This window comes from Notolepis coatsorum (assembly GCF_963971535.1).
Source record: "Notolepis coatsorum genome assembly, chromosome: 14".
Taxonomy (NCBI): Eukaryota; Metazoa; Chordata; class Actinopteri; order Aulopiformes; family Paralepididae; genus Notolepis; species Notolepis coatsorum.
This window is the reverse complement of record NC_140178.1, coordinates 29,412,378-29,439,629: the sequence shown is the minus strand read 5'-3', so window position 1 is coordinate 29,439,629 and position 27,252 is coordinate 29,412,378. Positions and strand designations below refer to the sequence as shown.

Genomic DNA, 27,252 nt, shown 5'->3' with positions numbered 1-27,252 from the left:
GCTTGCGGCTCTGCAGATATACGCACTAGACAGTGCACGCTGTACTTCCAGGTTCATCCGCCAGGCGGTGCCCGATTTACAGTGTGGTGACAGGGGAGGGGGCGTGGTCAAGCTTTCTGAAGGCGTGCCCTGAGCGGTCTGTCACTTTATCAACTGATCTCAATGTCATGCGTGTGAGCAATTTACCGGACACTGCTTATGACAGCTGTGCATCCCTATGTTTTAGACATTTGCGACTTTCTACAGCCAGTACGATCCGGTCCAAGGAAGCAGCACACGGACATCGCAGCAGGAGGCGAGCTCACGTCAGCATGGAGTACAGTAGCTAGCTAGCTAGTTGATGTTACCACTTGAATGTGGTAGCGTTAACGTGAATTAATCTGAGCAGTGAGCACAATGAATGACAACGCGTCAGAATCACAACGACACTCTTAGGAAAAACAAAGGTGAGTAATTCATAATTGGCATACCAAGGTAACGATAGCTGGTGTTAGCTAGCTAATCTAACCTAGCGTTGATAATAACGTTGGCGACTAACGGTTAGCTTAAACCCCAACATAGCCTGAGTAACGAGTCCTTCCAGCAATGCTATAAAACTCTTGTCTGTATTCCATTTGAACCATTTTGCCTAGGCTAGAACTACAAAAACAAGCCTTGTTCAAATTCTAGCATGGGTTGTGGGAGGACTGATATTGACTTTACTACAGTACAGAGTCGTAATTGCATAATGCAGTGAAGAGACAAGAGGGGCCACTCAACCACTAACCAACCGTACAAGGTCAGGGTCTTTCGCCGTTTTGAGTTATTTATTATGAGGTGCCCACGTTAACTTCGAAATGAAACGAACATGTATTTGTGTTTGGCCAGGCCTGTTTGATATTGTGGTGGACTGCCACAAATAAACATATGAATGGGAAACAGTGCCGACACATTACCACCACAGATGAGAGGCCACAATTAAATTGTATGTATTGTCATAGAGGCTAAATGAGACTAGCCAATAGCCATCACAACTTAGTTAAGCACTTGTGTTGTGCACGTAGGTCGTTTATAGCTAGGCTTTGCCAGGTAATGTGTCATACCAGATTATAACTGCCACACTACCTTGTTGTAATCCTTGTCAGTTAATGTGTAATAACATATAACTGTCACACTACCTTGTAATGTTTGTCAGGTAATGTGTCATAACACAGGTTATAACTGTCACACTACCTTGTAATCCTCAGGCAATGTGTAATAACAGATTATAACTGCCACACTACCTTGTAATCCTTGTCAGTTAATGTGTAATAATAACATATAATTAACTGTCTGTCACACTACCTTGTAGTAATGTTTGTCAGGTAATGTCTAATGTGTCATAACAGGTTATGGTGATTTTTATGTGGGTACATCTTCTGATTCGAGCTGTAAGCCTCATAAAACTCATTTTGGATGTAATAACTCAAGTAAAAATTATATCAGCCCACAAAGTCTTGATGCTTTGGTTTCAACTTAGGGAGGCAGTTGTCTATGTTTATAGAGATATTAGATTGACTATAACTGTCCCAAAGATCACTGGAAATTAATTCTGTATTTTCTTATACTATGAATAACCAGATGTGGTCAATTAGTGCTGGTTCATGTCTGACTGGCAGGCAGTTATTAAAAGTGAGAAGTGTGTGCTTTAGTTTTTGCAGTAAACTCAATTGAGTGGTATTTTTCAGTCACATGACTTCATTTTGTGCATTTTTGTATTTTTAGTTTGTATTAAGTTGCCGATGTAGACTGCAGATCCTTTTTTATTTATTTATTTTCTTACAAAGTAGCCTAGTTTAAACATATTTTTCTAACTAGTTAACCAGAACTATATTTGTCTTGATGATAACTTTGCTGAAATTCAACTTCTTCCTGGTGTGAATTAATTGGTAACTTGCAAAAACAATGCGATTGCTTCCTCAACACTTGAGTATCAGTCAGTCATCGCGTGTAGCGACTAGGGAGTAGGGAGTCAATGTGAGTGTTATAAGGAGAGGTTCTGACTGGTGCATTGAGAGAAATGCACATAAAAGATAGGTTATCTGTGTCGACCACTCCGTTATAAGCGCCTCCTCCTAGTCCCTGGTGACCCACCTCAATGGAACGTTAGTAGTTAAACATAATTTGTCTGCCGTAGCTACTAGGCCTAATATTTTTTGCGTGTACAATAACCTGTTCTTCTCAAATACACTAATATGAACATTCATTCATAACAACACATAATGAATACAAAAATAAAATATAGAAACTAGTCAAAAACTAGTAGTAGAACAATTTTATTGCATGTTTTTCAAAAAACAAAGATTTGGTTTCTGAGACAGAAGAAAAAAACAAAAATAGTGTAATTTACAGCAGAGTCTGTTGATGAGACGTAATTGTCGTTGCTTCAATTCGATTCTACAGACAATTCAATTCGATTCTATCATTGGAATTATTATAATGATAATAAATACGACAATTACGTTTTGCATTTATAGTCATGACTCAATGAGCAATCTGAGCATTACTGCTTGTATGTGTACAGTATACTTCACTAAGCCTTCTGGCTCCCCTGCCGTTTAACCCAATCGCACGATATAGTGAAATAGACAAAGAATAGATTAACGAATTCCATATAAATCTATAGTTCATTAACGATGCAGCAGCTGATACTGAATACTGTATCCTGCACACGCACACGCTCCATAGCGCGACAGCAATTTGCGACTCCAGATGATAATAATAATAAATGAAGACTTGATTACATTTACATTTACATTTAGTCATTTAGCTGACGCTTTTATCCAAAGCGACTTACAAGTTCTGTACGACAAGCCATCAGGAAGGGCACAACTCTATCAGCTGAGCAACAATGTTCATCAAAGTGTTGAGTGCTACAGTGTAGGTTAGTTTATTAGGACAAGTGCATGACAGTACGGTTAGTTAGGGTTAGATTTTTTTTTTTTTTTTTTTTTTTTTTAATTCAGATAATGGTTGAAGAAGTGCGTCTTTAGTCGACGGCGAAAGATTGGACGTGATTCGGCTGTCCTAACTGGGGTGGGTAGTTCATTCCACCATTGTGGGGCAAGGACTGAGAATAGGCGACTTCTCTTTGATGACCCTCCCGGAGCTTGGATAGGAGTAGGTCTGAGGCGGCCAGAAGATGCAGAGCGTAGGGGTCTTGAGGGTGTGTAGTTAGAGACCATTGACCGGAGGTAGGCGGGAGCGGTTCCCTTTGCCGCACGGTATGCTAGGTCGAGGGCCTTGAAGCGGATTCGTGCAGCAATGGGGAGCCAGTGCAGGTCCCTAAGAAGTGGGGTGACATGGGCCGACTTCGGTAGGTTTGAGATCAGGCGGGCCGCTGCGTTCTGAATGAGTTGAAGAGGCTTAGTGGCAGTGGCCGGGAGGCCAGCGAGCAGTGCATTGCAGTAGTCGAGGCGGGAGATGACTGTTGATTGGACGAGGAGTTGGGTGGCTTCTTTTGTCAGGAAGGGGCGTATCCTTCTGACGTTGCTCAGGAGGAATCGGCAGGTTCTGGTCGTCGCTGCGATGTGAGCAGAGAAGTTCAACTGGTCGTCGAGGACAACACCAAGGTTCTTGGCGGTCGGGGACGCAGTCACAGCTGCATTCTCGACTGTGATTGAAAGGTCGGTTAGGGGGGAGGATTTGGCCGGCAGGTGGAGCAATTCTGTTTTGCTTAGGTTCAGTTTGAGGTGGTTGGACGTCATCCAGGCTGAGATGTCGGACAGACAGGCCGAGATCCGCACAGAGACGTGGATATCTGAGGGAGGGAAGGAGAGGAAGAGTTGAGTATCGTCGGCATAACAATGGTAGGAGAAGCCATGAGACGTGATAATGTTACCCAGTGATTTAGTGTAGAGGGAGAAGAGAAGGGGTCCTAAAACCGAGCCCTGGGGGACACCCGTCCGCAGGGGGCGGGTGGCCGACAGGGTCCCTCTCCATGACACTTGGTAGGAGCGGTCATTGAGGTATGATGACAGCCATGTCAGCGCAGAGCCAGCCACTCCCATTCCTGCGAGGGCCGCAAGGAGGATCTGGTGGTTGACTGTGTCGAAGGCTGCAGATAGATCTAGGAGAATCAGGACAGAGGAGAGGCCTTTCGCTTTTGCTAAGTGAAGTGCCTCTGTGACCGCAATGAGGGCTGTCTCTGTGGAGTGACCAGTCCTGAAGCCTGACTGATTAGGGTCTAGGAGGTCATTCTGTAAGAGATAAGTAGTAAGTTGGTTGGATACAGCACGTTCAAGTGTTTTAGAAAGGAAGGAGAGAAGAGAGACAGGACGGTAGTTGCCTATGACAGTAGGGTTCAGGGTTGGTTTTTTTATGAGCGGCGTGACTCTGGCTTGTTTTAGGGAGGTGGGGACCACCCCCGAGTTGAGTGAGGAGTTGATGGTTGCAGTTAGGAATGGGAGGATGTCTGGTGCTATGGTCTGGAGGAGTGGGGAGGGTAGCTGGTCCAGCTGGCAAGTAGTCGGACGGTTTGACGTTACCAGTGTCAGGGTCTCTGCTTCCTAGTTTTCAGTATAAAGCAATGTTTCTCAGTGAGAGTGTCCTGTCCTTCCTTAACAGAGCCCAGTACAGGGCTCTGATTCACATCAATTTGTGTGAATGAGTGTTATAGTTTACCTGTTCTCATTATACCCCCCCACATAAAATCCAAAGGATAATTAGCTGGCCAAACATTATCAGTGCTCTCGAAATTATAATTAGCCGAAATTATAATATATAGGCCTATATCTCGTTGCACACATATTACATGATAAAGCGTCTGCTGAATAATTCTGTTTTGCCTCAATATATACCATGGATATGCGCACCGACTGCATGTGCACAGCTGTCATAACATAGCACACGATGCTGACGCTTACAGACACCAACAATTTACTATAAACGGAGCCGCGTGCGCAGCCGTGTCTGCAGCAACGTGCGCGTATGTGTCAGTTTTGAGTAATCAAGTGAAAAAGACGGACGGCAGTTAAGGGTGCTATTACCACCGCGCAATCCATTCTTTGTGAATTCGCCCCTCAGTGTTAAGTTTCTTATTTGCTACACAGAAACAACCACTCTCCCTTATTTGTTCCACATAACAGAGGCACATTGTTACCAGGCATGCAAGTCTTGGCCTCAATGTTAAAAGGGTTGATTAACCAACTATACTAAGAAGCGCACTGTCTTTTGTCATTATGGAAGGAAAAAAACCATATAAGCCTATTTCTTCTTAGGTAGCCAGGATGGGGGAGCGGACGATCAATACCTCTGTGACCGGGATCACTCCACTCCAGCAGATGCTGGCCTCTGGCACTGGAGCTCTCATCACCTCTGTTTTTGGTAAGATTCTGTAGTAATGCAACTAAAGGCCTCTGCATGCTACAGAAACTGCAACGCAACTGCAACACAACATCAGCGCGACTTCAACGCAACATGTTGCAGAGGGTGTTGTAGAGTGTGTTGCGAGGATGTTGCATACCTCTCCCCAAAATCTAATTTGAACAACCTTGCGTTGTTGTTGCGTAGCAGTGATTGGTTGGTTAGTGAATGGGGGCAGGGCTGTCATAGAATAATATTGGTCCCGCAGGCAGGAATACTATGTAATTTATACAAATGGAAGTATTGATTTTGCCGTAACGAATCATTAAAAAAATATACCGTTAACTGGAATATGTTGGATTATGTAATTGGTTTGTCATGACAAACCAATAAAAAATCGCGAATTAATCGGTGGTTATCCTATAGCCCTAGTTATGTACATTTCAACAAAGTGGAGCCGCATGGGACTTCCATAGCATACGCCTTCAAATCATCTTACCTTGACGATTAAAAGCCTCCACAATTTAGTAAACAGTTTTCCCATGGCTGGTGTTGATATTTTACGATGCCAGCTTGTGATAATTTGTTGTAGCCAGCCAGCTAGCGTTGATGCTATTCAATGCTATCATACCCAACTAACGTTAATGCCATTCAGAATTTATTAACATAGCTACAACAACACACAGCAACGTTAATATAATTACATGCATCATTGTTTACAATGAACGGTGGGGCTAATCGAAAGGACTGGACACGGACAAGTTAAACAGCAATCAATTAATTTAATATAACAGGTAGTTCGAGCTGCACTTTCGTGCCTGCTACAACCACAGCCACAGGGATATATCCGGCTTTGACGAGCTCTCTCTCCTGTCGATTTAATTCAGCAGCTCTTCCTCGACCTCGAGTGCCTGTAGCTGCCTGCATTTGCACAAAGGCGTCCATCCCTGCTGCTAGCTAACGTTAAAACTAACCTAAAGTTAGTTGTTCACCAACGATCTACAGACAACAACAAACGCAGAAGTTACACAAGCAGAATACATCACAAATACTTCCGGTCGGGGGATTTCAAAATAAAAGAGCGACGTCTAAAAGCACCGTAAATACGTTTATTTTGTACATTATCTAACGTTAACACGAACCTAAACTAACTTTAGATTAGTTTAGGTTCGTGTTAACGTTAGATAATGTAAAAAATAAACGTATTTACGGTGCTTTTAGACGTCGCTCTTTTATTCTGAAACCCCCCGCCCGGAAGTAAAAATGGTGCTTCTTTTTCTGCTTGTTATCAATGGGTTGGTTGAGAAGGGAAGTTTCATCTATCTAGGGAACCTAGCTACATCCGGGGTACAATGTTGCATAGGCTGTGCGTCGATGTTGCAGAAGCATAAAGGCAGAGTGTCTGCAACACTGTTGCATTGTCGATGTTGTGTTGCAGTTGCTTTGCAGTTTCTGTAGCATGCAGAGGCCGACACAACACGGGACACTTCTATCAATCAGTATGTAAAACGAATCTGTTTGTACATATAAGTTGCACTTAGTTTTCCCTCACGCCTGCCCATGTGTGTGAACTTGTTCATCCACCAACATGTTCCTTATTAAAGGACTGAGTCATGTTCAATAGATCAGTACAATCAAATCTGTGTCTCTTCCTGTTTGTTTCCAGTCACACCGCTGGACGTTGTGAAGATACGCCTGCAGTCCCAGCAAACACCATTCTACCAAGGTAGGAGTGTTGTAACTTAATAGGCCAGGTTAATGATTTGAGTTATATTTCATATATGTTAATATCGATTATTGTTTACATTTGAAAGTGGAAGTGGAAGAGTGTTTTTTTTATTCTAGTCAGAGATACTATTATTTACATTAGTCGCCACGTTAGTAGAAATACAAGTCCCAGGATGCCTTGCGCCTGCTAAGCAGCTGCGTCCTTTTAGGGTGATTGAGTTGCAGACTGGAGAGAGCGTTTTGTGAATGAAACTGAGGACAAGAATGTAACATGCGCTGAAAGTTCTATATAAAGTACAGCCGATTGGAACCCGACGTATTGGACAATCTATTATTTTGGAAAGTAGTTATTCTACAAGGAGTACAGTATGTAGGACAACAGTAGGTAGGACAACAGTGGGTAGGGCAACAGTGGGTAGGGCAACAGTAGGTACGAGAACAGTACGACAATAGGACAACAGTAGGTAGGACAACAGTAGGACAACAGTAGGTAGGACAACAGGACAACAATAGGACAACAGTAGGACAACATTAGGTAGGACAGCAGTGGGTAGGAGTACAGTAGGACAACAGCCTGGCGAGAGGCCAAAAGGGATTCTCGAAGGGTAACCGGGAAAGGGGACAAAAAGAAAATAGAAAAGAGACAGACGATACATGCATCACAGAGGTAAGGGAAATAATTAAAACACACATCAAACAAACAACCAAATAAAATGACATGGTATGTAATACATGAAGCAGAACAGTCAAATTACAGTTAAAAGGCTGGGTGACAGTTGCAGGTGTGTGTAAACAACTCTGCGATAGAGTAGACGTAGTGAGGGAGATTGGAAGGAGGATTGGCCAAAGGAAGTGTTAACACATCTAGCGAGATAATAGTGAGCAGCTCTGTTGTTATAGGGAGTAGATGACAATTTTAACAAGTGTATCAAATAAGGGGTCAGACCAAGGAGGGTTTTGAAATGCCAACGTCAATGAATTCTTCCCGTTGGCGTATCCATATATATGGCATCATGTCTGCCACCTTAACTCATTGACCGCCGGGAATGAGTCAGGCCCTGTTCTAGCACTGCCATGCTTTAAAAGATAGGAGTGCGTCACCTTGTTTGTAGAGCTATAACTATATTCTATATTATAGCTATGGATACAATACTATGGCCCATTTGACATCACCTATCTGTCGTTCAATATGTGAAAAAGAATAAACTTTTCCATCCATACGTTCCCGTGTTATACCGTGGTGAATATAAGTATCGTTATAGCGTGGTCTGGGGTAATTCCCGAAAGGCTGAGTAATAGCCTTATACGTCAATTCTACTATAAACGTTGCCGTTTCTTGCCTGTACGTGCTACTATTCCCAAATCACATCTATGTCATAGGTATTATGTTTCATCATGAATGCATGAAAGGGGGGGGGGGGGGGGGGTCGTTTCTGATTATTTGATTGTCAGTAACGGCATTCGTATTGAACACTAAAAACGCTTATCAGCCCGATCGGTATAAAAGCATTGCAGGATCAAGCTAAAATGTACGTCAGATAGTCCTTACCTGTGGTCGGAAGTATTCCAAAAATAATATTCCAATTGTTTGATCGCCATCTGGTACATCCGATGTCCATTTGGTCCATGGCATAACCCACCACAACATATGGATCGGGGATATTTGACGCGGGAGAACCGCTCCACTCGGCCGACAAGGAAAAGTAAGACCGGAGACATTTGGCCGCTACACAGGCCAAGATACAAGGTTACAAAGGGTGCTCGATACCACCGTCTAGCTGGATGCGGCCGGTATTGCACTTTGGCGATCGCAGACTCATTCCCTATGGTAACACCAAGGTCCCTGGATAAATAATGAATACAAATATTGAAAAAAAGGAAAAACGATCAAATAACGAGTATACTCGTTGTTGGCGTTCAAGTGTCTGCTCCCAATAACGAGTAAACTCGTTGTTGGCGGGGAATGAGTTAAGAATAGAATCCCTTGTTTACAAAAAGAACATAGCTCATGAAAAAGTGTTTTGTCTTTGATGCCGTGTGCAATGCTTTTGCTAACTCCGCTCTGCTTGTTCTTTATGCGTCTTCTTCCATCTCTTTGTCCCTGTGTCTCCTGTGTCTCTCTGTCTTTAATTCTTCATTCCTTTCACTTCACCTGTTGCTTTGTTTTGTAGCTTTAGCCTGTGATGTCGCTCCCTGGAGTGGTGTCTTCCGCCCCTCCAAGTGTGAGTATCAGACCTGGCTTGGCGCAGTTGCCTGCCTGCCTCTAAGTCCATGCATGTCCTGTGCCAGGCTGGCACAGCTCTTATCAGTGTGTGCTCACACGCCCTACTAACAAACAGTGTTTTCTGGAAAGCAAAATAAACGACAACAACAACATCATAACTGTGTCAGCAGTTCCAGGGGTCCACTGAGGTTAGGCAATTGGGGCACTTAGATTGTGCATGTGTTATTTCATATGTGCCCTCAATCTCAGTGTGATGTAATGTATGACGATATGCTCACTCAGTTAATAAGTAGATACAGAAGCTAGTTACATGGCTGCACCCTTCTATTGTGGCCTATTTGTACCTGCTCTCTTTAAGGACGATCTACACTGTTCTAGAAGCAGACATTGAAAATATTCTCTACCTTGCCTTTTAAATTTCCTTTTAAATAGGATTATCTAGTATATGAAGCATGTTCAGCCATATTTCCACAGAGGAAAACATACAGCAGAGGTCACCAATAGGCAGACCGTGGTCCAGACCCAGATTCCGTCCTATCCGGCCCTGGACCTATAACCTACGACCTATAACCAATAAATTATTGAGAATTATTACATTTTGACGGAGCATTTCTATTTTAACCCGTGCAGCTTTTCTAGCCTTTATGGTACTGGTTTAGCGGCCCAGGAAACTCACAGACCAATCGCATGCGTTGTAAATCATCTCACGTGTTGCTAATGAGCTAATCAAATCTGTGCATTCCAATAAGCATTCCAATAAGAGATGCAACGAGAGACTACAGTTAGAGAAATAAGTGAGTCAAGATAAATGTAATTGCACATGACGTGCTCTAAAAAGAGAGCAAAAACAGAGCTTTTAATCTATCTTACATGTTCATTCTTCCCACTGACCAGTGTCCCATAATGTTAAATGGTAAATGGCTGCATTTATATAGCGCTTTTATCCAAAGACCGTGGTGATTATTAAAAGCGGCAATGTGAAGCGCCACTACAAGACAAAGCACACATCCTTTGGGAAAACATATCCACTCAAATCTGAACTGAGGGCTCAGAAACTAAACGAACCAAGAGCCCAATATGATGGATCCACCAGAATCCTGACACATTCAAACGATCTAAGAGCCCAATATGATGGATCCACCAGAATCCTGACACATTCAAACGATCTAAGAGCCCAATATGATGGATCCACCAAAATCCTGACACATTCAAACGATCTAAGAGCCCAATATGATGGATCCACCAAAGTCCTGACACGTGCATTCACTGCCCATTTAACAAAAAAGAAAAACAAGGGAAACTCAAGCTACACTTTTTATTGAATTTTTCCAAATCTCACTTATGTATTTTATTTTTAAATGCAGCCCTTATTTTACTTGAAATGAGAAAATAATGTTTATTTATTATTATTATTATTATTATTATTATTATTATTATTATTATTATTATTATTATTATTATTATTATTATTATTATTATTATTGATACAGGTACTAGGCTTCTTCAATACATAGGGCTCTGAATCATAACACAAGTTAGATATTATGATGCTCTGGACCTTTGCTTGAGGAATTCTTCTCTTAACTGGACATCTTTGAAATGTAATTGTATGAGTGTGCAACACTGCTTGTTAGGTCGTGTCCACACGTACACGGAAATCTCTCTGTCCAACAACAGCAACGCAAAAACGCTCATGTGGACTGACCTGATGGCAGGGTGCGGGTAGCTCTCCGTGGCCCTGATCGACCTGATGGCAGGCGGCAGGTAGCTCTCCGTGGTCCTGATCGACCTGATGGCAGGTGGCAGGTAGCTCTCCGTGGCCCTGATCGACCTGATGGCAGGCGGCAGGTAGCTCTCCGTGGTCCTGATCGACCTGATGGCAGGTGGCAGGTAGCTCTCCGTGGCCCTGATTGACCTGATGGCAGGCTGCAGGTAGCTCTCCATGGTCCTGATTGACCTGATGGCAGGCTGCAGGTACCTCTCCTTGGTCCCGATTGCAGAGATAACTTTTTTCAAAATTGGTCATTGGTCATGATGCTAGCCTTTTCCAAAAGCTCCGTTTCAGCTCTGTTTCACCCGTCCACGCGTATACAGGCAAATATCCGTATACACACATGGCCTTAAACTTTCTGTGAAAACAACCTAAAATAAACAGACAAAGCAAACACTGGTTTGGCCAGTTTTGATGTTATCATCCTAGTGTCTGCAGGGTCATTGCCGTTGACTCATTATTAATAGCCTCGTCTTTCCTCTCAGGAATGTCCACAACACAACTTACCAAAACAGTATTTGTTTAGCCTGACAAGCAGTTTAGCCTACAGTCAAATCCAAGTAGATTTTAAAGAATATCCTGCTTCAGATTAATCTTATTTGGTGACCCTCTGCTTGTGTCTCTCTCAGGGAAGTGTATCCTGTATTGTAATGGACTGATGGATCACATCTACGTGTGTCAGAATGGAACCAGCTGCACCAGCTGGTACAAAACGCCAACCCATTTCAGAGGAACTCTGGTGAGGAAGCTTCACGGTACCTGCAAGTCAACGGCTCCTTTCATCACCACAGTTTAGACTATTTATTTTCCATTTCTCCTTCTCTGTTTTTTTTTCCACAGGATGCTTTTGTGAAGATTACGCGCCATGAAGGAGTCCGGTCTTTGTGGAGTGGGCTGCCACCAACATTGTGAGTGTCAAGACAACTATGGAAAATATGTCTTTGCAAGCAAAATCGCTTTTGTCTCAAGGCGAGACAGCCTAGGTCAATAGGCAAATTTTTTTTTTGATTAGATATCATTATGAAACGTTCCCAGTTTGTTATGTACATAACAACTAAGAAATGTTTTCCCTGTGATTTTATGTTTATATGTGCAAAATAGGCATTAACTAATTAAATATGCACTAATTTGCATCTATCACCAGGAACAGAATCACCAACATTGGATGATGCCAGATTCAAAATTGTTGAATTTTTTTTCGCCAGGTTTATTGGTATAAATGTACTATAAATCAGGCCCTCTGTAAAAAGAAGCAGTGTATAGATAGGAAGAAATGTGGAAAGTATGGTGTGTGTAGGTGCTAGCGAAATGGATATTTAATATCTTATGTGTAAGAAAAACAAATTTTTGGGAAAACGCCCTCAAAGTTCTGTATTGTGATTTATGGACACAATCAGACAAAATGAAGTAAAATAAACAACAAATTCTGTGTTTTCGATATTTTATTGCTACTACTAGTTTGAAATAAGACATGTTGAGGAAGCAAAATATAAAGAAATCTCAAAATCTACCAAAAATAAATGTGCCTATTCACCTAGGCTGTGTCTCGTCTTAACACAATGGAGGCCAAACCCGAAATAAGTCGGCTTAACTTGCCAGCGGTTGGGCGCCAGACCCGAGATTTCTCGGGTTTTGGTCGTTATTTCTTTTATTCGATATTTCCATTCATTATCCATCCAGGGAGCCTGACGTTATCATTGGGAATGGGTTTGAGATCGCAAAAGTCCAATACCGCCGCCTGGTGGGTTGCGGCCTGTATTGCACATCCTTTGAAACTCTCTGTATTCGGGTGTGCGTTGATGAAATAGGTCCAGGTGGACTTTTCCTAGTCGGGCATGACGAGCGCTTATAACGCATGGATTTATAAGTATCAAAGACTCCCGATTCATGTTCTTTGGTGGATTATGTTATGGACACGATCGACATCAATACTTGGACTGGCGATCAGATAATTGGAATATTCTTTTTGGGGTACATCCTAGTCAAGGTAAGGGCTATATGGTATCAATCTTGCGTTGATCCAATAATTCCTTCATTGCGATTGGAGGGTATGTGTGTAATGTATTGTGTAACGTATTCCGTTGGTGACGATCAAAGCATAAAAGAACGATCCCACCCTTTCATGCATTCATGATGAAACATAATACCGATAATATAGAGTTGATTTAGAAATAGTAGCGTATACAGGCGAGAAACGGCAGGGTTTTTAGTGAAATGCACGTATTGCTGCATAGCGTCGTTTTCTGGGATTAGACAGGATTACTCTAAAACTATACTCATATTCACCACGGTATAAAACGGGAATGTATGGATGCATTTTTTTTTTCACAAATTGAACGATAGATACTCGATGTCAAATGGGCAATATTATTATATCCATATTAGCTATAATATATAATATAGGTTTAGCCCTGCAAACACCGCCACGTATTCCTATACTTTAAAGCACTGGCCTTTCAACAGTAACAGTAAACAGCGCCCTCTGGTGCTGAATGAGTTAAGGACAGCGGATTGCTCTGCTTTGTCGCTCGTCGTAGCACATGTCCTCAGGACTGAGGGGTTTCTCACTGCCATCCGTTTTTGTGTGTGTGTGTGTGTGTATAGAGTGATGGCAGTACCGGCTACAGTCATCTACTTCACCTGTTACGATCAACTCAGAGACTTCCTGAGATACAATCTGGGTTTCCAGGGCAGCCACGTGCCGCTCGTCGCCGGGGGCCTCGCTAGATGTAAGTGCATGAAAACTCACACGTTCCATCAGATTAGATTCAAAGATTCAAACCTATTGTCGTCGCACGGCACATGTACAGCACAGCGGAAGGAAGTTGCCATCTAACCAGAGTGCAAAGGTAATGGTAAGGTGCATAACAATACACAGTGTAACAAGTGATTCAATGGAATATATATAACAAAGCTACTGAGTCAATATGTTAATCTGATGAAGTTCAAGTTTGTTTATTAAATATCACAATAAAATACACGTACTTTACGGTGAAATGCTTGGTTCTGTATGAGTCCCTGAGAGTGCTTCATACAGTAAAAAAAAAAGTAACTAAGTAAAAAGTAAGAACAATAAAGAATATATATATACCGTAATTCCTCTAATAGTAACCGGGTCTCAAATACAAGCCGGGTCTCTATTAATGGCCGGGTGCGCTGTTGAGCTAAGCAATTATAAGCCGACCTCCTAATACAAGCCGGGTTACTAATATACTGAGCTGCATACTGAGCTAGTTACTTGATTTCACTTTGAAAACGTTGAAATGACCAGTGACCACCTGTAATTGCACTGTTTACTATTTCATACAGTACTTTGTTTCAATAAATGAACCCAGTACATTTTACTGGGTTCAAACTGACACAAAATGTTGATTTATTCATTATGATCCGTTTGAAAATTTGAAATATAGGCCTCCCTCTTATACAGGCCTCCTCCTAATACAAGCCTGGTACCCGCTACAGTTGAAACAAATACAAGCCGGGGTTACTATTAGAGGAATTACGGTAATGTATGTATGTACAGTAGTATAACTAACAAGAGTAAGTATGGGATATATACAGATATAAAATATAGTATATACAGCGTGTATAATCCAGAGTGGTTATGTGTACAGTTATGTAAACAGGAATGCAGATATACAGGTATAGATAAATATTAAGGCTGTCAAAGTTAACGCGGTATTAACGCCACTATTTTTTTTAACTCACGATTAACTTTTAAGAAAAGAAAAAAAACTTTATTTTTTATTTTTATTTTTTTAACTAGTCTTCACCCAGGTGTATTATTGATGCTCTCATTGATACTATGTTTGTTTCTGAAGTGTGTGTGTGTGTGTGTGTGTGATATATAGAGAGAGAGGGGGGGTGAGAGAGATGAGGAAGGGGCAAGAGAGAAAGAGCTGGGAGAGTGTGTGTGAGAGAGAGAGGGGGGAGGTGTGTGATTACTCAGCCCTTGTGTGGGTGAATGTAACAAGTTCCTAACGTTTTCTTTCCCCTATTATTTCATGCACACTTTATTCATTGTTTTAAATTATTATTTTCTTAAGTTATTTTGTGCATCACTCTGTTTTGAATTTTATGCAAATTTGCAATGCATGAGGGTCATCCTTTTGTGTTAAATGGCTGCATAAAGCAAGCATTTGTTGACTCATGTTGATAAGAGTATTAAAACTTGGAACTTGAAAAAAGATCCGTTTAACACTTTCAGTGCCCAGCACATTTAGTGCTTGAATGCCCACCATCCACTTCAATGTTAGCATTAATATCGCCTAATCTATGTTTTAAATTATTGCTATGTGTCTAATCTGCCCGTCGCATTATCAATGACTCATTTCCAGTCAACATTGTCGAAGCGGATTGTTTTTTTATCGGTTCATTTCCGTTTTATAGCATTTTGAAAAGCCCTCGTTTTCACAGAAAAAACAAAGATTCCATGATAATCACCCTGCACTGTAATATTCTAGAACGTTGTAATTTTTCGGCCTATTTATGAATCGTTTTCAAATAAACGCTAGATTATCGATAGTATATGTGTACTGCGCTGAAAATCGATTCTCTCAGTTCCTGATCGCTCTTACAGTCAAACAGCCATATCACATTATAGGGGAAAATCTCAGTGAAAACGGGTCTGATTATCCTAAGACTGGTAAAATAGATTCCTTACCTGAGATCAGATCGTATCCAAATGGATTATTCCAATTCCTGATCGCCATTCCAAAAATCAATCCTTTTATTGATCCCACGCGTATACTGTAAAACACATATTACACGCTGTGCTGAGGGTCCAGAATGAAGCTGATCGGCTCCGGTTACATGCGTGAGAAGTAAAATGTGGATTCCGGAGTTTTTTTTTCTCATCCATTTTCATCGAGTCCAATCCAAAATGGTGCATTACCATCTGGGAGACGATAGGGGGCGCTTTTTTCACATCTGAGCGCCTGGCGGGGCAGGATTACCAACAGTAGACTAGGTTGATGAAATATGAATTCAGATCACTAATAAAAAAAAATCCGAGAATTCTCTTGATGGGCATTCAACCCCGCGGGCTGATAACCTGAGAATTCTCGTGATGGGCATTCAAAGTGTTAAGGTAGATAGTTTTTATTTTTTTTTTAAATGCGACCATTTGCGATTAATCGCGAGTTAACTATGGACAATCATGCGATTAAATATTTTAATCGATTGACAGCACTAATAAATATATATATATACAGTGTTATTGTATCGTATGGGTTGATTTCTCCACTCTCCTGTTCTTCCTCCCCCGTCGCTGCCCTGTGTGCACGACGTGTCCCAGTGGGAGCTGTGACGGTGATCAGCCCACTGGAGCTGGTGAGGACTAAGATGCAGTCCCGCCAACTGTCCTACAGCGACCTGCGGGTGTGTATCCGCTCCGCCGTGGCCCAGGACGGCTGGCTGTCACTGTGGAGGGGCTGGGGGCCCACCGTCCTACGGGACGTGCCCTTCTCAGGTGGGAACCATATTTAACCCTTTCACTACCACACTACAGAAGGTTAACCCTTTACTATCACACTACAGACGGTTAACCATAATTCCTACACGTTATTCCTATGGTTTAAAGTGATTAGTGAACATGAACAACTCTCTCCCAAAGTACTAAATCCCTACTAAGGTTTGTGGTGTCGTCGGGTATAAAGTCTTAAAGCTGCTCCACAGACAGTGAATTGGGAGAGATGGTAAAGATGACACTGAGAGCACCCAGGGGGATGTTTATGGGTCATTTATGAGTACCGGTATATGTGTCCATTTTCTGTTTCAAAACAGAACGCTACTATCGAATAAAGCTAATTTGAGTATAAAACTAAAATAAACATTCTGTGGGTCTACAAAACTACATGTGTTGTACCCTGTGCAGTGACACTAAAGTTGAATCTAATCTAATGTAATTCATTGTCAACGGAGCAGCTCCAGACTTTATACATGATGACATCACAAGTTTGAGTCTTACTTCTCTGATTTCTGGTCTTGGGAGAGAACAGGTTGATTGAACATTGCTAGACCATGGGAATAACATATTGGATGTTGCTAGACCATGGGAATAACATATTGAACATGCTAGACCATGGGAATAATTATTGGACGTTGCTAGACCATGGGAATAACATATTGGACGTTGCTAGACCATGGGAATAACATATTGGACGTTGCTAGACCATGGGAATAACATATTTGACGTTGCTAGACCATGGGAATAACATATTGGACGTTGCTAGACCATGGGAATAAAATAGTGGACGTTGCTAGACCATGGGAATAACATATTGGAATCCTTACATTGGGTGGTGTTCCCCATCTAAGTCATGTCACTCAGCAGTTTCACGCGTAAAGTAATGAAGTGATGCTTGAGATCAAGACATCAGTCAAGTCAGTCATGAAAATAAGTCCATGTTTCTGTCTGTTTTAAAGGCCTTTACTGGTTTAACTACGAGCTGGTGAAGGCCCAGCTATGTGAGCAGCACCGTGTGACCCAGGCCACCTTCTCCATCAGCTTCACTGCAGGAGCCATATCTGGAGCTGTGAGTATTTATTATCTCTGGAGCTGTGAGTATTTATTATCTCTGGAGCTGTGAGTATTTATTATCTCTGGAGCTGTGAGTATTTATTATCTCTGGAGCTGTGAGTATTTATTATCTCTGGAGCTGTGAGTATTTATTATCTCTGGAGCTGTGAGTATTTATTATCTCTGGAGCTGTGAGTATTTATTATCTCTGGAGCTGTGAGTATTTATTATATCTGGAGCTGTGAGTATTTATTATATCTGGAGCTGTGAGTATTTATTATATCTGGAGCTGTGAGTATTTATTATATCTGGTGATGTGAGTATTTATTATATCTGGAGCTGTGAGTATTTATTCTCTGGAGTTGTGAGTATTTATTATCTCTGGAGCTGTGAGTATTTATTCTCTCTGGAGTTGTGAGTATTTATTCTCTCTGGAGCTGTGAGTATTTATTATATCTGGAGCTGTGAGTATTTATTATCTCTGGAGCTGTGAGTATTTATTAGGGGTGGGAATCACCAGTTTCATCACGATACGATACAATATCAATTCTTTGGACAACAATACGATATTTTCCGATATCACAAAGTCTGCCACGATACGATACGATTCGATTCAGGTCCCTGCGATCGATATGAGACGATATTATATGCCCATTTAACACAATCAGTAACATTTAAATCAACAACAAAAAAAGGCAATGGAAATATCATGACATTTTTATTGTTGATCTCTTCCAGACATTTAAATGAAAAACAATCTATTGTTTTTAATACAAATAGACCTCCTGTTCACTGTTTTTGGTTCGTTTTTTTCTGATATTAATATCCTATCACAGCACTGTATTTTGGCTGGAAAAGGCATATTGGGAGTCAGAAGGTGCAGTACCGGCCAGATCCTGTTAGTGGGGCTATCTCGAGAATGCAGTAACCCCCCCTCCTTCCCAGTCCCTAGTGGACCTCTGCTGCTCTCTCTATCAGCTTAGCTTAGTTAGCTCACGCTAACACAACGTTAATTTCGGTATTTAACGCGACCTGGGCATAAAGGAATGGCGAGGATGGAAAGCATGTTAGATGCATTTGACCCCTTATGGGGGAAAAAAACAACAGGCACTTATTTCGGGCAAAATAGGCGGACTCTGAAGCAATGTTGTCTAACGTCTACACCCGCTGAGCTGCGCTGAGCTACTGTTGTTGCAGCCAGCCGGGCGGATATGCTCACGAGGGGATTTTCAAAATAAGAGTATCGCAATATGAATCGATCTTTTTACGTTGCATCGATCCTATTTGATAATTGATAATAGATCGATATATCGATCTGGATCGATGTATTGTCCCACCCCTAGTATTTATTCTCTCTGGAGTTGTGAGTATTTATTCTCTCTGGAGCTGTGAGTATTTATTATATCTGGAGCTGTGAGTATTTATTATCTCTGGAGCTGTGAGTATTTATTATCTCTGGAGCTGTGAGTATTTATTATCTCTGGAGCTGTGAGTATTTATTATATCTGGAGCTGTGAGTATTTATTATCTCTGGAGCTGTGAGTATTTATTATCTGGAGCTGTGAGTATTTATTATCTCTGGAGCTGTGAGTATTTATTATATCTGGAGCTGTGAGTATTTATTATCTCTGGAGCTGTGAGTATTTATTATCTCTGGAGCTGTGAGTATTTATTATCTGGAGCTGTGAGTATTTATTATCTCTGGAGCTGTGAGTATTTATTATATCTGGAGCTGTGAGTATTCATTATATCTGGAGCTGTGAGTATTTATTATATCTGGAGCTGTGAGTATTTATTCTCTCTGGAGCTGTGAGTATTTATTATCTGGAGCTGTGAGTATTTATTATCTCTGGAGCTGTGAGTATTTATTATATCTGGAGCTGTGAGTATTTATTCTCTCTGGAGTTGTGAGTATTTATTCTCTCTGGAGCTGTGAGTATTTATTATCTCTGGAGCTGTGAGTATTTATTATCTCTGGAGCTGTGAGTATTTATTATATCTGGAGCTGTGAGTATTTATTATCTCTGGAGCTGTGAGTATTTATTATCTGGAGCTGTGAGTATTTATTATCTCTGGAGCTGTGAGTATTTATTATATCTGGAGCTGTGAGTATTTATTCTCTCTGGAGCTGTGAGTATTTATTATATCTGGTGCTGTGAGTATTTATTATATCTGGAGCTGTGAGTATTCATTATCTCTGATGGTGTGAGTATTCATTATCTCTGATGATGTGAGTATTCATTATCTCTGATGATGTGAGTATTCATTATCTCTGGTGATGTGAGTATTTATTATCTCTGGTGATGTGAGTATTCATTATCTCTGGAGCTGTGAGTATTCATTATCTCTGGTGATGTGAGTATTCATTATCTCTGATGATGTGAGTATTCATTATCTCTGGAGCTGTGAGTATTCATTATCTCTGAAGCTCTGAGTATTCATTATCTCTAGTGATGCGAGTATTCGTTATCTCTGGTGATGTGAGTATAAATTTGCATAGACGCACAGACAGTCCTCTGTAGCCTTAACACTTTCCCCGCCATAGGTTATATCCATCAATATAGCCAGTCTGCCAGCACTATAACCCTATGGAGATGTTTACCTTCTTTGCAGGGCTATACGTTTTTTAATTGTATTGCTATATTGACATTACTATGGCCCATTCAACATCGATTATCTATCGTTCAGGATGTGGGAACGTTATACTTTTTCATTCATACATTGTTGTGTTACTACTTACTAGCGTCGAGAATATAAGTATGTTTTAATCTTTTCTGCTGTAATTCCAAAAACGCTAGTTATAGGCACAAACGCATATATAGATTATCGATTGCCGTTTCTTTCCCATACACGCTATATTAAAAAATTTAAATGATTATGATCGGTATACATTATGCTTCATCATGCGTGGAGGAAAGGGGGGGGGGTCGTTTATAATTCCTTGATCATCAGTAACTGCTTTATGTAGTATGGGTGGATATATTGATCAGATGGTTTGCAAACAAGGAAATGCACAATCGGGTTGAAAATAACGTTATATTCCTCTTACCGTGGGCCAATGAGACTGGCGGTGAAAGATCCCAATTATACGTCGCCGATCACCTAGGTCCATTTCCGGTTTGTATGGCGCAATAAACGCCAAAATCATATAGATTGTTAAGTTTAGAAAGCGATCCATATGCACTATAGCAGGGGTGCCCAACCGTTTTTGAACCAAGAGCTACTTTTTAATTTACCACCTAGCCGAGAGCTACCAGCCAAAATTGTATATTGTAAGCCATCATTTGAGGCTTTATAAAAGCAGCATAATGAACACAAATCTGTCAGTGCCGAGTCCGACCTCATCTTAAATAACAAACGGCATTGCATGTTGTAGTTAACAAGGAGAGGCAGAGTTGATTTTCAAAAAAATAAAAATTAATAATCAAATTTTATTAATCGAGATCTACTTGAAATCAGCCCGCGATCTACCTGTCGATCGCGATCGACTGGTTGGGCACCACTGCACTATAGTGTTTGTCAGGAGTCCCGTAACGAGATGTGACTGCCGGAGGACTTTCATTGATGCACTGATGGCACTTCCTGTTTTGCGAGTGTAACTCGCCCGACCATCCACCAGGCGGCGGTATTGAGCCGTCGTTGCAGTCACATCTAGGTCCAGCTGCAGCACCGGGGGTGGGTGGATGAATTATGAATGCCATGGCGAAAAAATTAAATATTGATCTCAAAAACGCTGTACAGCGATCTTGGCAGGCAGCACAATGTGTTAAGTAAGCACTGTGTTGTTTACACCTTAGTACTGTTTACTATCACTTGTTGGTACAGGCACAGAATGGTGCCTGTGTAAACATCCCTTAACATGCACATTTTATCACTATCTGTCAATGCAGACTATAAATGGTGTGGCTTGATAAGAGTGCAACTGGTAACTCCCTTGTATCTGAACTCTGATCTGCATCGGATGGTTAGGTTGGAATTGTTCTTCCTTTCTGCTTTCACTGTTGACTGAAAGCCAATATAATAAAAGGACCATACCAGTTTAATGTTGACTCCTTACCATTACCAGAGATTGCCCCTGTCTTTTATCAGATTGCATGTGATGCATGGGTGTATAAAGTGTCTGTTTTATAGATCGCAGCCTATCACACTGGTGTTGAAAAGGGTTCGAAAATTGGCCCGGCGGCGGGCGCTCCGAGTTGCTACAGGCATTTGAATAGCTTGTAGTAGAAGAAGTCTTTATTTGTCATGCAGCAACACACACATGTAACATGGGTGACACACAGGAACATACACACACACATGCATTGGGTCGCTGATGAAATGCCTCTCTGCACTTGACCCACCCATCCCGTCGGAAATAATATTATTTATAAATAAATAAATAAATAAAAAGCATACAAGTATTCGGTGGATGCCTGAACACTGGTATCACCGACTACCGCGGCAACCGCCTACAGCAGATATTAGGTAGAGCATCATTTGTAGCAAGCAGTTGCAGGCAGCTGAATGAAGGAAAATGTGCAGAAGTCGATATTGTGACACACCAGCCATTAACGTATTACTGTTTATTGCATCATAGCATATTGAATCAAATAAAGTTACACCACTAAATATCAATCTTTTCACATAGCTGAGGCTGACAAACAATTCATCATGACTACTACCTGCTATTTGGATAAAAAGATTTGGGGGAAAGCTTGTATGGTAGGACTGTAACATGTGTAATTTTCCATCACAAGATAAAGCATCGCAAATGCAGTCATATCCCTCATTGTGCTTCTCATGATGCGGACACGCTTCTGTCCAGCCCGACGCGTTACAGTAACGCTGTTACTTTTGGCAGTAACTAGTACTCTAACGCATAACTTTTTTAATTCAGTAACTCCGTTACTGTTACTAAATGTTTCGTTACTGCGTTATTTGTATGTAGATTGGTAGCAAGCGATAGCGAGCAGTCCTGACTCCTGTGTGAGGAGAGTGGGGAGACACGTTGTGGCCGTGTTTGTTTACACTCGCTTCGCCAATAAACATAATAGTTTCAAGACATTGCGTCGGTCTGAGAGAATAATCAAGCATCGGAAATACATTTGGACTGCACTATTCTGTTGTGGATGGTTAAAACTAGGGATGCTCGATATTGGCTTTTTTACCTATACCGATATTGTCCAACTCTTCATTTCCGATACCGATATCAACCGATACCGATATATGCAGGGTTTCCCTGAATAATTTCAGGTAATTAACATTACATATCTCTTGTTGTGTTTATGCATACTTTTGACAATAAATAAAATCAGATTTGTTCTTACTTGCTTGCCTGGGTAAATAAAGGTTCTAGAAATGTAAAAATAATAATAATAGGAAACCGATACCGATATTTTCCGATATCACATTTTAATGCCGATATTGGCCGATAATATCGGTAGGCCGATAATATCGGACATCCCTAGTTAAAACCTTTGTTTACATATTGTGGTGTGGATTAAAACGTTAGTTTCTGGACCCGTTTTTTGCCTGGCTGAAATCAAGCTGGCGGGCTCATTCAGAAGATGAACACAGCTACAACCTCCACCACAAGTCTCTGTAAGTAAGCTAGCTAATGGCTAATGCATCCGTACACTACTGGCAAGTATTTTCATATCTTAACCAACGTTGCAACGCAGGGAGCTTATAATGAAACGCTCCAACGGCGACATCAAGGCCATTCATTCAACCTAGCATGCACTTATTTTCAACCTAGAACCTAAGCGTTCTCTCTCTCTCTCTCTCTCTCTCATTCACATTGATTATGTTACCAGGAAGGGGGCTCAATATTTTTCATCAAACCAGACCTACAGGCAACCACGTGTGTGTGTGTGTGTGTATTCAGAAAGAGAGGGAGGGAGGGAGAAAGAGAGTGGGAGAGAACGAGAGACCGCGAGTAAGATATTGTAGAGGGGGAGCTCCCGTAGCTCACCGCGTAGCTCACCGCGTATCTCGGCGCTATTTCGGCGTCGGGGACAACCGTGCTCGTCACGGATCTGGGGTACACGAGTTCGACTCCCGGACTCGCCGTATTTTCTCAGTGTCTTCCCCTGATCTATATCCCATTCAACCTGTTTCTGTCGGTCATGCTTGACCAGAAAAAGCGATAAACGCTAAAAAATGAAGTTTTTAAAAATATATATTGTAGAGAGAGAGAGAGAGAGAGAGAAAAAATGCTCTACACTTCAAGCCCAGATTCAATCTAAAGTTGCAATGTCGTGTGTGTGTGAGGGAGGGAGGGAGGAAGGAAGGGGTGGGGAGTGAGGGAGAAAGAGAGACAGAGCAAGAGACATACTAGGAGAGAGAGGGAGAGAGATTAATGGAAACTGTCAAGTTGATAAACAGATGTTGACTGTAAGAATCTGTAAGGGCATTAATGGGAGCAATACATTTTTTTTTCACAGTAACGCATTACTTTTGGGTGTAAGTAACTAGTGAAGTAACTGAGTTACTTTTTAAATGAAGTAACTAGTAAAATAACTGAGTTAATATTTTTCAGTAACTAGCACAACACTGCATATGACTTATATTGAGGCCAAGTCATATTGAGGCCGTGTCTGTGATCCTCTCTCCAGGTTGCTGCGATCCTGACCCTGCCCTTTGATGTGGTGAAGACGCGGAGACAGATCCAGCTGGGAGAGATGGAAACACAGGGAGGTGTGTGTCCAGGGCTGGGGAAGGACGCTTTTGGCAATATTTTGCCAATGTTACTGTATATCGACACACTGGCGGCGAGTATCGATATTTGATTAATTCATTCATTTATTTTACTTGACAATCCCATTTTGTTAGAGTGAGGTGGACAGACTGAACACGTTATTTTATTAGATAAAACAGATGTTGTATAATATATTTATTTGTTTATTGCCGATGTTGACAAAGTTTTCCGTTGGGGACATAATTTGCATTTGGAAAAAAGGTATTCAATTGTAATATATATCGCAATATATCCTAATATCACAATATTATATTATCGTAACAGTATTGTATCGCGGGGCCTCTGGTGATTCCCACGCCTACTGTCTACTGTAGGCCTGTATTTGTAACATCAAACTGCATTCCCGTATTGTAATGCATACACGTGAAGTAAAGGACATTCTACTTTACCGTACTTCCAGTTCCCTTGACGAGGACCACATCAACCTGGCACATGATGAAAGAGATATGCACTGAGAAGGGATACAGGGGCCTTTTTGCAGGTATGCTGTCTTGCCTCAGTGTAGGGATGTGTCCAAATAATCAGTTATTTGATTGAGACAGCTTCATAATAGCTTAATAATGGTTATTATTTATTATTAGCTGGACTACACGTTTTGCTGGGAAGAAATAAAAGCTATTCCCATATGTTACCATTATAGATTCAAACTGATACAACTACAAAGCAGGCATGGTATACTGTAATCAGTCTAAACAATGAACCCTGTGATCATGCCTAATTATACCTATTATGTTAGTGATATATAAGTATTTGACCAAGGTTTTGGAATGACAAAGACTACTGAATAATTGATTACTATGGAAAAGGTGACTTCAAAAATCTGATGATTATAAACCCAGCGTACATTGCTAAGCTAAGGGTCGGAACTAAAGTGAACTGCATGTGTCACCCTTAGGTTTCCTGCCCAGGGTGATCAAAGTGGCCCCGGCCTGTGCTGTTATGATCAGCACCTATGAGTTCGGAAAGGCCTTCTTCCAGAAGATGAACCGTGATCGAGAGCTGCAGGCTTAACGGGGCTCCTCTGGCAGCAGAGTGTCGGCTGCTTCTCCCAAGTGCACAACGGACCATATTCACACGGCTGACATTTTGCTCTTATGTCATGCTACCCTGCAAAAATTTGCAAAATGGCCGCCTGTGTGAATATGGTCAATGAGAAGAGACTAATGGCACCCAGGCCAATTCTGACAAGGTCTCTGCAGAGGGAAACTTGGAACAACAAGACCCCATGGAATTGGTCAGGTGCCCCTTTCCGGGGACAATTTCTGACCATTTAACGGACGCACTTTTAGATGAGGCCACTTATTAACAACCTGGTACTTGGTCAGAGGCTGAGGTCGACCCAAACTATGAGGTGACATTTGGCACATTCTACTCTGAACTGAACTGTGAAATGAGTGTCGATGATGAACCAACAAGCGTAAGGATGCTCTGGGGGAAAAACACATTGTCTTTTGTTGAATACACAAGTAAACTACTTAAAAAAAGGTCACTTGACAGTAAAGTGGGAGCTTTCGTTCTTTTTATGCCTTAGGAGGAAATGATCCCCGAGCACAGAGACACAGATCCCGTCTCCGTATGTAATGAACATGTTTATAAAGGATAATGAAGACGAGGACTCTTGGCTACACACACCATTTCCTGATGTATGAGAGAGAATAATAAAGTGTGTATTTGTGTATCAGTAGAAAATCCAAAATTCCTCTAGAAGACCGCAATGGCACATGACCACTACTGTAGCATGAGTCTTCAGGGTTCCCCGTTGCTTCAGAATCTGCATGGCATATGGTCTCCGTCATTCCAGAATTCAGATAATGACCTGAATTCCCTGATGTAATACTATGCATACGTTCCCAAAGCAAGACATCTTTATAGCATTATGTTTGATGGGGTTGTGCTCAAAAGTCATTTTGCAGATGAGCAAAATCAGCAGTGGCGCAGTGGTGAGCGCTGTTGCCTCACAGCGAGAAGAAGGTTGTTGGTTCAAACCCCAGCAGGGAGGGCTTTGTGTGGAGTTTGCATGTTCTTCCTGTGTTTGTGCGGGTTTCCCCCACACCATATGCCATCATTGACCAGGGTACTGGCAGTACAACTGGAGTTGGTCCCCGGGCACCGCACTGTGTGGCTGCCCACTGCTCCTAAATAGTTAGAATGGGACAAATGCAGAGGACGGATTGAAATGAAAGGGATAGTTTGCATTTTTAGACGTTAGGTTTTATGAAATACTTAACAGTAGTGCAGCGGAAGCAAAGCTATTAGCGTTCTTACTGAATCCTGTTGGTTGGAGTTCTGGCCGGGTTCAGAGCGAACCAAAAGCAAACGGGGTCACAAAACCAAAAAGGTTTTAATCCACGCCACAACCTGCAGGCAAAAGGGTTACCTATTTCAATCATCATCCTCCACCACTATGGATTCTGCAATCACGTGGCACTATTTTGTTTCTGTGAAAAAGCCGGTGTATTACTACGTGCTGGAGTTGCTTCACTGGTAATGCGGCCCATCAGCCGTTTCAACATTTTGGAGGAGTGTGGTTTTGTTTTGTAGGTGGCTAACGCTTGCATGTGGCATGGATTCATTTTGGTTTCGTGACACCGTTTCTGCCGCTTGCTTCCCAGCTCGGTCGGAACCTGGCCAGAACTCCGACCAGGGGACTAACTCATAGCTCATAGCTTTGCATCCACTACACTACTGTTTCATACTACACTACTGGCAAGTATTTCATACAACTTATGTCCAAAAATCCGAACTATCCCTTTAATCCATTTGGTATGATATACTGGATGGTGATAGTTTGGACCATCCATAGCATGAGCACTAAAACTATTTTACTATAATGGATAATAGTTTGTTCGTTTCTGTAACTGATTGTATGTCTCTTCAGTTCTCATAATCGTAAGAGAAAGCCATACTTGCTGTATTTCATGACTAATAAAGTCTGAGCTGAAGTT

The 27,252-nt window shown here is 41.6% G+C and overlaps 1 protein-coding gene across 2 annotated transcripts; it reads left to right on the top strand.

The window, feature by feature from the left end:
- Nucleotides 1-247: 247 nt before the first annotated feature.
- slc25a39 (solute carrier family 25 member 39) lies at nucleotides 248-27,252 on the top strand. 2 transcript variants are annotated; one of them, XM_084329955.1, is made up of 12 exons: nucleotides 248-446; nucleotides 5,238-5,343; nucleotides 6,989-7,048; nucleotides 9,222-9,272; nucleotides 11,675-11,784; nucleotides 11,886-11,953; nucleotides 13,650-13,774; nucleotides 16,342-16,515; nucleotides 17,472-17,581; nucleotides 24,165-24,246; nucleotides 24,708-24,788; nucleotides 25,203-27,252. In XM_084329955.1, exons 2-12 carry the CDS (start codon nucleotides 5,247-5,249, stop codon nucleotides 25,316-25,318), a joined length of 1,074 nt encoding a protein of 357 aa, XP_084186081.1. In that variant the 5' UTR covers nucleotides 248-446; nucleotides 5,238-5,246; the 3' UTR covers nucleotides 25,319-27,252. The 2 variants fall into 2 exon arrangements, with proteins under 2 accessions (XP_084186081.1, XP_084186082.1); XM_084329956.1 differs by lacking the exon at nucleotides 9,222-9,272.

Bases quoted from the DNA above. Each gene is read 5' to 3' on its own strand.
- slc25a39 (XM_084329955.1), top strand. From the start codon at position 5,247: ATGGGGGAGCGGACGATCAATACCTCTGTGACCGGGATCACTCCACTC. The intron at 7,049-9,221 runs GTAGGAGTGTTG...TTTGTTTTGTAG, and splicing joins GCAAACACCATTCTACCAAG to CTTTAGCCTGTGATGTCGCT. The intron at 9,273-11,674 runs GTGAGTATCAGA...TGTCTCTCTCAG, and splicing joins TGTCTTCCGCCCCTCCAAGT to GGAAGTGTATCCTGTATTGT.